This window comes from Lissotriton helveticus, chromosome 3_1 (assembly GCF_964261635.1).
Source record: "Lissotriton helveticus chromosome 3_1, aLisHel1.1, whole genome shotgun sequence".
NCBI classification, from domain to species: Eukaryota; Metazoa; Chordata; class Amphibia; order Caudata; family Salamandridae; genus Lissotriton; species Lissotriton helveticus.
The window spans coordinates 1,657,456,943-1,657,469,067 of record NC_136061.1 but is presented as its reverse complement, the minus strand read 5'-3'; the positions used below and the strand labels follow the sequence as shown (position 1 = coordinate 1,657,469,067).

Below are 12,125 nucleotides of genomic sequence, written 5' to 3'. Positions count from 1 at the left end.
TCCCACAAAAGATTTCCAGGCCTGATTTGTATCCTTTTTATTCCTTAACATGTTTCGGACTGCGAAGGTATCCATAAATTCTGATTTAACCTGGAGGGAGGAGACTGCAAAAATATAGCTATAATGTAGTAAGATTTTTTGTATTTTCAAATGGGAATCTGTGTGCAAGAATGTTTTTTTTCTAAATATGGTATCAACAAAAGGTTTGCTGTGATAAAAGGGCCCTTTTTTTGTTTTCATAGGAAGGCCGATTGGGGAACAACATGTTTTTGCACCACAGCATTTGCAAGTTTCTAAGTGGTGGTCAATACTTCCTATTTTTGATGTTTCCTTCTTCTTGCAAATAGTGGGGGAAAGAGGTGGAAAAGCTCAAAAAGGTATTCAAATTCTGCTCATTCTTCCTTGAGATTTTCCTTAAAAAACCTAACAGCTAAAATAAAAGAAATAGTGAAAGTAACTGGGGAAAAAAGAAAAACAGCTGGCAAGTTTTTAATTTCTAAGGTGTTGCACTGAAGCCAAGCTTATGAAAGTAAAACGGCATTACACCTGTCAGACTTTTCCAATCACAGAGATATAAACTGGTTGTTAGCTAGTGAAAAATCTACAATACCCAAGCCATCAAACAAGCCTCGGCTTACAATGCATTTTCATTGTGTATGAACCATGCACCACTTTAAAAGAAAAAAATCTAATTAATCAATAACGGCGATGAAGGAAAGCTATTTATGAAATCCTCACAACAATCTTAATTTAGGAACATAGCTTGTGTAACACTCCAAATTCTGGATTACCCATACTGCCATGTAATTCCAAGTGTGTTTTGTTAAAACCAACCTTAGGAACTGATTCCTGACAATCGGATGCCAATAGTATACAGAATTTCAATAATTAATAAATAATAAAAGATGTCCCACGATTGTGTATTCTGACACTTCTCTCATTTGTGGGTGGACCCGACAGCACAAGACAGGAAATTCCCCAAAACATAACCATGTGAAGAGGGGAAATAAGGTTTGGACATTACAAACTCATTAGAGTCTACAGCTCTGTATCTGTCACTTAGGCCGAGGTTCACAAAGATTTGCTCAAAGCAGAGGAGAGCCGATAAAAGATCTGAAGCACTGCTCTCTGCACGAACAGCCAAAAATAGCACTCTGTGGTATTAACCACATGTAACGCGTCAACGTCATCAGCCACATCCACGCAAAAAAGCATGGCAGCACAACCCCAAACACCTTTTAGCTTTGTGTTCACAGAGAACTGTTGCCCACAAAGGTTGATTAGCACTGTTGCTGTGCCATCTTGCAGTGGGGAGAGACACTTGGTTAGAACCATCACTAAAACATAGTAAACGATGGCCTCAGTTATAAGAACAAATCTGATGTCATAATCGGAATGCATCCTGCTTTGCTTGATGGCATTTCATGTATTTAATTACGATACTTGCACAATGCACGTGTCCTGGAACTAGAGAAGACTGATAAGGTAGCCAACTGTATGTAACCGGGTTTTAAAAAAACTACGGCATGTCAGTGGGCCATTCGCCCCATTTATAAAAAACAGAGTGACAAGAAGTTCTAATTTTTAATGTGACTCAGGAGAAGGCAAGTTCGCCTCATGTGACTGTTAGAATTTCGGAGATTTTCGGAATTTACAACAGCCTGAGTAATGATAATTAGAGAATCCAACACGGGGCATAACACAAGCAGGCCCTCTGCACAAGATGGCTCCCTTACTATCCCCTGCCTTGTGCAGCTGCAAAGGCTCCTCCTGTGCATAGCACTTTGCTACTGGAGACCAGTGCCTCTTGGCAAGGTGATCAATGCACCTCGGTAAGGTGCCACGAAATGGGAGCATGTTGTGAGAGGTTTAGCAATAGGTGACTGGCAGCATTTTGGTTGGATAGGCTAGGAGGCAAGGTTACAGTGAGTGACAGTTGTCTATCCCAGGAGGAACCAATCACTAACTGAAGTACTTTGTACTGGTACAATGCAGTTAGGTGTAGAAGTATTTTTATTAACATCCTTAAAAACATTTAGAAATGAGGGTGTTGATCTGTGGGGATAGGGACAATGAATGATTAAAGAGAAACACTTAATTCAGTACACTTTTTACAGTCAGGGAAAAGTACCTATGTTGAATGGCCACCAACCATAGTAGCAGGTACGGTGAGATGTACTTTTGTCTTATTAGAAATGAATTCAAGAGAATTTTCTAATTCAAAAACCCCAGGCAGACAAATGCAAAATTTGGCCTTAACAATCTGAAGATTACAGTCTGACCACATGTAATTTAGGTTGCATTAATATTTATTTATTTGAAGTTCTTGAATAATGCAGTAGCACCCGAGTGCATTTTGCATAACACAAGTACAAGTAACAAGTAACAGTTTGAGAAGATAACAAGGAGACAAGATTTAGAACAGTAAATCTTCATCAGACTGAAGGAGGAAGTAAGATGAATGATGGAATAGGAGAGGAGAAGGGAGAAACTTGTATGGTCAGCAAGAGGACCCGGTTTTTCAGCAAAAAAGGTTAATCAGACAGACAGATTAGGTAAATTTTAAGCTGCTTTATGAAAGCGAGCATTAGCCTTAAAAGAAAACTTGAAGGATTGTATGAGTATAGCCAAGCGTGCTACAAACAAATTAAATAGAGTAGGACTCCGAGAGGAGCCTTGAAGAATGCCGCATGAAAGATGGCGAAGTAGGGCTGAAAAGGAGGAAGAGCAACAGCTTAGGTAGGTCCCATAATGAAGGAAGGCCTAAGTACTAATTCTGAATCCAGTGAGTAAAATGCATTACAGTATCGAAGACTGCAGACAGACCCACGAAGATTAGGACAGTAGATCCTCCATGATCCAAAATGACCCTTAGCTTATTGTGGAAGTGAACAGCGTGACCTCAGTGCCATGCAGAGAACCAAAGTCACTTTAGGCAGTAGAGAATGCTGCTTGCATCACTAAATGCAATAAGCTTCTTTTTCCATTACATTGGCTGCAACAGTTCATACAGATAAAGACCAAATGTTACAGATGAAACTAGATTTTGTAAGTAGTGGGATCACCAAAACCCATTTACAAGACAAAACAACGCACACAGACTCCAATAGGAAAGACTAGTTCATCCACTGCCAAGTGAAGGATCTGAGCCCGGCAGGTCTCTAATGTAGACCCTGATTTAAGAGAATGAAGGGTGGGCGTACTGTCATCCGCTGTGAGAGGATCAAAGTTAATCAAGCAGTTAATGAAAATGCCAGAAGGAATAATGTGAAAAGGGTGATGACGGAGATAAAGCAAGTAGTACTGTACTAATCTGGTAACTGGGGACCATTAATATATTCTATGGCTCACAAATGCTGAGCTGGTACTGTCCCATGGCATCTCGAAAGAACTTTCTCTCCCAAGACATATTGAAGCAGAATCTTCTCATAATAACTTATTCCATATTATATAACTAACCCCATGTCCAAGGAGTGCAAGGGCTGGTATTACTTTTTCTTGAGCAATGCACTGAAGTATTCGAGGTGCTCCATACAGACCGCCCATACAGGATGCCAACGATGAAATATACAGCCCCAGCAAAAACAGGAACCCCACAAGGGACACCTATAATGGAAGCAAAACGGAAAATTAAAAGTAGGTGTATAGCTTTGAAGGTCTTTCATCTTTTTTAATTAGGCATTAGGATAACCACAAGTGTGAATGAACCAGCACATAAAAGAAGGCTCTAAGTGAAAAGACCTTGCTTAGTGAAAGAAAGTACAGTAGATGGTTTCTATCTAATATAGGAACTTATATATTTTTCAAAATTATAACAGGTTGTTGCTTACTATGAAATTTTTACTGTCTCTGGAGTTCCTAATCAAAAACTCTTTCCATCTATCTTACTTTTAACTTTTGTAAGTATCTGTTTATCTTCCATTTTATAAATGGAATCAGTGGAATCCATACTGCTCTACTCACTCGCCCAGCATGCCAAATACTTGCTTACCACGGACTTGAATGGAGAGGGCCACCTGCAAACTAGCTTAGATTCCCAAAAAACTTATCCTCAATTGACTTCACTGGGATCACCCATCACAAAGGCCCAACGTAACCCTCATTGGACGGCTAAGCTAAAAAGTATAAGGTTAGTTTGAGCATCAAGTTGGCAAAATAGGTATTTTTATTTTCTTTCTGGAGTAAAGCAGACGACAATGCAATCTTTGTTTTTATTTTTCAGGCATGAAAACGGCCTGCTAAGAATGAAAAACCTTGTTCTTTGTATTTTGTAAATATCTTAACACATTAGACTGGTTTGTTGTTGATCTCTGAATGACAGCAATGGGTATGCAAATTAATGCGACCAAAAACACATGAGCAATCCAGTCCCTGTGGCATATTTCGAAAATATACCTATAATTGTAAACAGAATGTGCCTGCAAACATATCACTGTCAAAAAGTGTGCGTCACAAAAGACAACTAAGTTTATTGATAAAGAAAATGCTTCTTCCTGAAGGAAAATATGAGTAGTTGAGGGCTTGAGTTCACATTTGAAGATCACCCAAAAGATAATTGATGACCACAGGTAAAGAACAACCTAATTGACCACTTAAAACAACTTTTAAGGCGAATGTTCACTCAAGTCTATAAAGTGCAGTAATTGCTGGTCACTATCAACCAATATCAATAATGTAATGGTCTATCTGCAAGAACTTAGTATCCTGTCTCCGTTGACGTCAAGTCACTTTAGTTGTACAGCTCACCTGGAGAGTTTACCAAATCATCTCTAAAGCACCCTGAGGACACACTGATTTGATTACAATTGACCTCAAAGTAACTGCTGTCATTTTCAGGCGTCCGATGAAGTAAGAAAAAAATTACACAGACTGGCCAACCTCAAAGGAACAATCTGTTATTTGACCAAAACATTACTGTTTCACAATGCAAATAAGGGACTATCACTATACTAACTACTATTGCGGGTAAACATAACTAGTGACATATTTTGACTTTTTCGAATCATGGGTATTTTAGTGACTTCACACTTTATGATTACTATTAAGTGTAAATATTAATGTCGAAGAAATTTTGTGTACACGGTCCCACAAACTTTATCAAATTTGGAATTTATTTGTACCCCGTTATATTCTTATGACAGTAGAAGGCCACAAATCCACTGCAAAATAGGGAATGAGTGGTTGTAAAATAGAAAAACACCGGGTTAGTATCGGCTACGTAAAACAGTTAGGTCAATGTTTCTAAATCAAACTCAGACTTGCTCATACTCTTTATTTGTCTTTCATGAGTGAACTCAGTTATGAGTTTAAAAATATATACATTTCTATTGAATTTGTTTTACATCATTCATAAACTTGGTAAAGTTCCAGAAACGCAATGACATGGACAGTATTTCCCTGCAATGTCATCACAGGTGTCGTCTTCATATTTGGTTTTCACTGTTGTAAAAAAGTCGGAACTATATTAATACAAAAACATAATCGTAACCAAGAAACAATATGTACTCTGTGCTTGCTATCAGTAATAAGGCTTGAGTGCAGAGTGGAAGTCCTCAAATATATTATGGTGGCAGTGGAACGGTGGTTTTATACAGCTACGGCAGAACAGTACATCTGGGTTTGTGTTTAGCTGTACAGTTGTACCTCAAGTATTTCACAGTTCTCCACTGCTTCCCCCATTTTTTCCATTTTAATGAACCATATTTCGCATCTGGTTCAGTGAGTGTAGTCTTTCATTCCTGTTTGTCATCAATTCTTTTCTCCGTCACATATGGTTGTAATACCTTGTCTCAAAGGTTGGCAATAGCTTCTTACGCAGACCTCTTGTTTCTTCCCTGTGGAATGCCACACTCTCAAGGATGGCTCATTTTGACACAGCTTGCTACAGCTGGCGCACGTGAGTGGTGACTGGTGCTTTCCAGGGCACGACAATCTCCCTTTTGGCCATCAGTAGTGTTCAATCTACAAATATGATAAAGCTTTATTTCCCCTGGGGTACAGCAAGTAGGGTTATTTGCAGTCAATCCACTCAAACTTTTACACATGAAACTCATGACTCCTCAGAACTCAGCAACCACTGGCCAATCCAGTACCATGCATAAGAAGCCTATGCTTACGTCACCTCCTGGGAGTCTTTCTAGGAATTAAGTACCTTCTGTGAAGGTAAATAAACTGAGTGTACTTAAATCTTCATGGAGGCTGTGCGTAACCCCATGTTTTCTGCCACCTCCATTTCGCTACCCAAAATCAGCGTTTCATTTGTCTCTTACTCCTTCTAAATTTGTTTTGTATTTATAGAACCAGGATACCATTTTCCTTCCCTCACCCATCGTGAATAGCGTGTGAATCACCTTGTTGGTTTCCACTTCTAAATCTCTATGTTTCCACTCTGATCTAAAGACCATCACTAAAGACCCACATCCCCCAATAAAGACCATCACTATAGACCCACATCCCCCACTCTCCGATGGCCCATGCCCGTATTGTTTGGTTAATTCCTATTTCTCAAGCTGACCACTGAATTTGTGCCCTAGATACTGCAATCCAAAGTCTGTAACACCTAGTCAGCCTGTCCTCTGTCGCCAGGAGGGGGACAGCTAAAATTAAGCCATTTTGGGATTTTAACCCCTTCAGTGCTGGCCACGTTCAGCGGACGTCGCGTGCACTATCTCGGTAGTGCTGCGCACGTCCGCTGAACGTTCCGGCCCGGCCCGTGCAATAGAACGTTCCGCACCAGCGCAGAATGTTCAGTGCAGCGGAGGGGTTAATAAATGTGAGTTTCCCGCCTGAATCGGGACAGTTGACATATATAGGAGTCTCACTTTATTTAACAAGCCTCTACGCCAGTCATTGCCCCAGACAAGTTCTGTCCGAAGTTTATCTAAGCTAAGTCATTGTTTTTACATCTCTCATGCGGGGGCTGAACCTTTAAACTCTGCCTTAGGAATTTCCTGTTTTGGTTGCATGGCTTTGTGAGTCTAGCACATTCACAGAAATGTTTTACCTGTAGATTACTATACAAGTTTCATGTTTTACCTGCAGATCCTACGTTTCCTTGGTAACATTATCTCGTTAGTGCAACTCTGACCTTAGCACCCTTCGCTGTGGCAATTCCCAAAGTCTGCAGTGACCATGAACAGAACTACCTGACCAGTGGGTGAGCAAACAGTTATGGCTGAGCCTAGACCCATGCCAAGCTGCACTGCCAAAAGTGCAAATATGCCTCATATCCATGATTGTGTCTACACTGGGACATCAAGCATGTTCAAATGACTGCTGCAAGATGATCCTGCAGGGAGAAAATGTGCACCAAGCATGGGTTTCACACATTCAATGTACTGCAGTAATTAAGTGTGTGTTTGAGTTACTATGGTCCTTATATACAAAGCTATTTTGCGGTCAGAAAGGCTGCGGCTCACAAAATTCAAGCATTGGTGACAGTAAAAAACTTTTTGGGTATATACAAACCTAAATTGTGATTCGGTAATTAGGTACCAAATCACAAAATAGGTGTCCGAGTACATAACAAATCGCAAATTGGAAGATAGTGTTTAGGGTGTACCTTCCAATTTATGATCCCATAACACCTTCGACGCGGCGCATATTTCCGCTGTGCACTAACCGCAAACGGAAACCTATGCGTTCATGACCAGCTCAGCTCGTCATGAGCGTAGCAGAGGTGTACCTCATGACGAGCTGAGCTCGTCATCAGCGTCGAAGGTGTTAAGGTATGTATAAAGGGTTTCGACATTTCAAAAGACCCTGTCCCTGGCACCCAGAAGAATTTCTGAATGCATTAGGGTGTTTTTTATCCAAAGGCAGTGGTATCAATCTTCATCAGGTTGCCTTGGGAAAATGGATTTGAGTGGTCTGTGGGAAGAAGTGTTCATTTTGCTGTAGCAGATATAAATTTGTATACATTGTTTATGTCAAAGAAGGCCTCTATGAGTAACTCTATAAAATAGTAAACAAGCACAGGTTGGCAGCTTCATCAGGTCACAAATTTAAAGTGAGTTCCTCCGTCAGGAACCACCCACTTGTGGCATCACTTTTTGCAGGTGCTACAATAGAACAAACCCTCAGGTTCCCCCAACGTTGGGCCTCGGGAGTTGTTCTGGACATGTGCCTTGAATGTCTACATAATCATCTTTCCTTGAAAGATTTACCTTTTAAATTGACAATATTAAGGTGCCTAGTGCCCTACAAACTGCCTCTGAAGGTCAAGGCTATGAGTATCTCTGCAATTACCTTGAAGCAGAAGTAGTAATTTATTGTCTGGTGAACTAAAGTAAATGCTAAATAAGTACAGTACTTTCTTGAAGAGGCCCCAGCTTAAATTACGGGAATAATATTGACTGATGATCGAGATTGTGGGTTCAAACTGATTCTGTAGTTATAACGATGAGACGCTGTAAAATGATATATCAGACCAAAAGCTAATATTTTTTGCAATGGTGATAGCCAAAATTAGTATAACTCTGCAAAGGACTGTTTGATCTCTGCCATCAGGTTTGTGGAGTGAATTTCTCAAGAGTTCTATTCAAGATGAAAGGACTGTTTAATTTTGTGGGTGTGTCTGGTCTTGTATGCTTCCGAACATGTTATTTGCCTATTCTGATTCCATAACGGTGGACTATTTACTGTTGGAAAAAATTACGCAGTTCTCACTAGGTATTTGAATTAGTGAATACCTACTCTATAGTGATGTAATGTCTGTGTACATATAATCTTTCTTATAAACAAAAGAATAAAAAATAGAGACTGAGTTAGCATCCATGACGAGTCTTGTTGGCCCGGTGTCTTTACTATGGCATGATAGAACTATAATGCCATACAGAGAGCGGCATTGAGGTCTCTCATTTTGGGACACTTTCCAATGCCTTTAAAGACTGTGCCAAACTCAAAGTATTATGAAAGCTTCGGATTGGTCTAGTTAATCAGTGTTGAAAGCCATTTTCTCTGAATTGGCAGATCAGATGGCATAAAAGGTATTGGTTGAGTCATAAACTAGAGACTCGGGTTTGACAACGATTCCAGACTCTCTGCACTATCTTTTAGGATAGTCTTAACTCTGGTAAAGACTCAGCTGAAAGAATGGTCCCTCTCAATTTGTAAACAAGGCAAAGAGAATGGTGGTGGATTTTTTTTAGCATTATAAAAATGATGATGTTCAGTTTATTAATCCTGTGTGTGACTATTAATTATTTTCGCTTTTTTGTGAATATGTTCTGCTGCACTGTCTGATTTTGTGTGTGTACTCGATTTCCTGCAAGGTCTGAGATCCCGAACTTTTGAAGCCGTCAGAAGTTAAATTCAAGATTTACTGGACCTACTGTTCAGAAAGGCTTGATTTTCATCAACTGAATTTAACAATTTGGTTTGTCTCTGGTTCGGTGCACTCAGATGCACCACGTTCAGGTTTAATCACTGAAAGTTAACACTCAAAACAAAAGAAGAGGCGGGAAAGCAGGACATATTCAAAGATGTGACAGCCTGGAAACTGGTTAAAGCTTTTTAAGTGTTTTTTCTGTTGTAAAGGCTATTATTTTCCTATGTTGCAGAGAATGTGTTGCCTTCCACTGTGTTTCACTTTTGAATTTTAAGTAAAGAAAGGACTAGTTATACTTTTTTAAGCTGCTTAAACAATCAGAATTATCCATTGTGAGTTGATACAACTGTATTTTTGGAGGGGTTGTTGATGTATCCTACTGTTTTGAAAAGATGACTTCTATGTTGGCAGAAAACAAAAAACTTAATAAAATGTTATCAAAAAAAGAATCAGTATTATTAATGAGCACCTATGATAGCACGCCACCCATCTTAACCATGGGACTGGGAACATTTATACAGCTGAAAAAAACAGACCATATTTGGATGTTAGGCTTTCTTAAAGTTATTTAAAATTAGAAATGTGCTTATGTTATCACCTACTTTATTATTCATCAGAAAATAATTAAACCTTAATTAATAACATTTAGAAGATAGTTGGATTCTGGAAAGTGAATTTAATATTTACCTTTTCTGCAATCATAAAATCATACCGTAGAGACTCCCTGGTGCAAATGGCCCCAAGCAAAAATACAAATACTATGTAGAAGAACCACCTGCAACAGAAAACAAAAGAAAACTGTAAGGAAGCTACTTTGTGTGGATTTGCTCTTCGTGAAAGGGCAGAATGCCATCACTCACAGTGAAGTTAGCCAATGGATTCTATGTGATGAACCATTGTCTCTTGCTGTGTGCGGAAAAAAAAATGTGAATGGCACAATGGGTAAAGAGGGCTGGAAGAAAACCCTTATAAGTAAATTATACATATAATTTAGAAAAAAAAATCTAAAGGTCTTGCCTAATGCCAGACCTAAAGGAAAGAAACTATGATAAGCATTACACAAAAACCCTTATTGATTTATCGGAATTGTATGAAATAACTAATGTAAAACCAAACAGAATAAATAAGTAAAAATGCAAGAATAAAACCTTCAACACATTGCAAGCCAGTCCTATAATATAAAAGCTAAAAACATTGCTAATCATGGGTTGCCTACATATAGTTGCATCTGAAGTACTATAATTAAATGATTGTCAACTGCAGTTGTTTGCGGAAGCAATACTTATTTGTCACAGTTGCGTTCAGAACTTTCTCAGCAGCTTTCTCAGCTGTGGATGGTCACCTCTGAAAAAGAGACTTCTGGGCTTGTTTAAAAGAGTGCACCAAACTCATTAAGCTGCAAGGTTGACTCCTGCTTGAAATTACACAAACTATAAAAAATTTTACCACGCATGCGTCAATCCAGGATTGACCAAACTCAATTGCAGGAAGCAGTCCACACAGGAAAAACTTAAGCTTTATTTTGAGTAACACCACAACATTTGCTTCCAAATATGGTTGACTCTGAAAATGAGCAGAATAATTTATAACTGTCCAAGCATGAGAAAGTTTACTGAATGGAGACTTATTCTCTATATACGAGATGGCTTTCAGAAATACAAGAATGATATGGGTTCCAGGATGAATTTCTTAAATTATATTCATCTTGGCAGAGTGGCCTGGGCTCGGCGTAAGAATATTTTAAATGATGAGTCCATCTACTGTGTCGGAAAAACGTTTAAATGTTGCAGTAATGGTATACCAAATATACTGAATTGGTGAAAGAGGGGACCGGTGAAGAGAAGAACAGCTGAGAGGCATGGGAGCCACCAAGAAGTTCCCCCAAGTATACAGCATACACTTTTTTACTTCAGTGAGTAAAGAACTAACTGAAAACGCCAGTTGTTGTCCTAGACCACAAAGGATAGCCAAACCAAAAATATGAAGAATTTGACATATTGAATTGTATTGACAGACCTCAAATCCCTAGAATGCTAGTCTTCAACTAGTGTGCAAGATCGAAACCAGGCTGGAACCAATATCCTTTATTCTTTCCAGGTGGTTTTAGAACTTCAAAACAGCAAATCTTTTGGATGATTCTGCTAATCATGGCACAACAGTGATGCAATAGATGCTTGTGAATTTTGGCAGAGATTTTATTTAAAAATTGTCTTGTTATTTCTTCCTCTGTGCTTGTTGTAAATATTGATTTTCCAAGTAAAAACGGGGGCAGAAGCAACACAATGTTTGATTTTCTAAGCTGTCACAAAATAGTTTGAATGTACAGCAAATGTGACAAGATAAGAACAAGCTTTAAAGGCCTGTTTACAGAAAGTGAGCAAACATGGAAGAATACATTAAATAGGCTATGCTCCAGTGAGGGACAAACTCAAGCTGGACAGTCTTAAACAAATAATACCAGCAAATCGAAAGCAGGCAATATGAGTTACAAAACACAAAGCAAATGGTAAGCTATAAGCAGAATGCATTCCTAGGGAAGTTTTAAGAAGGTCCAGAAAAAGTCATTAGCAAACGGTTTCGACCTAAAAAGGCTTCAGAGCCTGCGGGGTTCAATCCCCTCAGGCTCAGAGAGGCCTTTGTTTTTCTAATTAAGACAGTCTGCCCTCAAGAGGGAGAATGTTCTAATAGCTTTATAGCCCACCATAGCTAAAGGCTAAAGGTGCTCACCTTGGGCTTGTGCCTTTAATGCTGGAGCGCACCTTTAATGGTCGGTACTAGGCAATAGTAATAATTGTAA

The 12,125-nt window shown here is 39.1% G+C and overlaps 1 protein-coding gene across 1 annotated transcript in view; it reads right to left on the bottom strand.

Moving 5' to 3' along the window:
* The window catches only part of SLC12A8 (solute carrier family 12 member 8), an 838,951-nt gene that overhangs the window by 136,637 nt on the left and 690,189 nt on the right, over positions 1-12,125 (bottom strand). Inside the window, exons 8-9 of the mRNA XM_078682439.1 lie at positions 10,016-10,103; positions 3,460-3,606 (exon numbers count right to left, since the gene is read on the bottom strand). Of these exons, the coding sequence (XP_078538565.1) occupies positions 3,460-3,606; positions 10,016-10,103 (235 nt within the window). The remainder of the gene's footprint in view (positions 1-3,459; positions 3,607-10,015; positions 10,104-12,125) is intronic.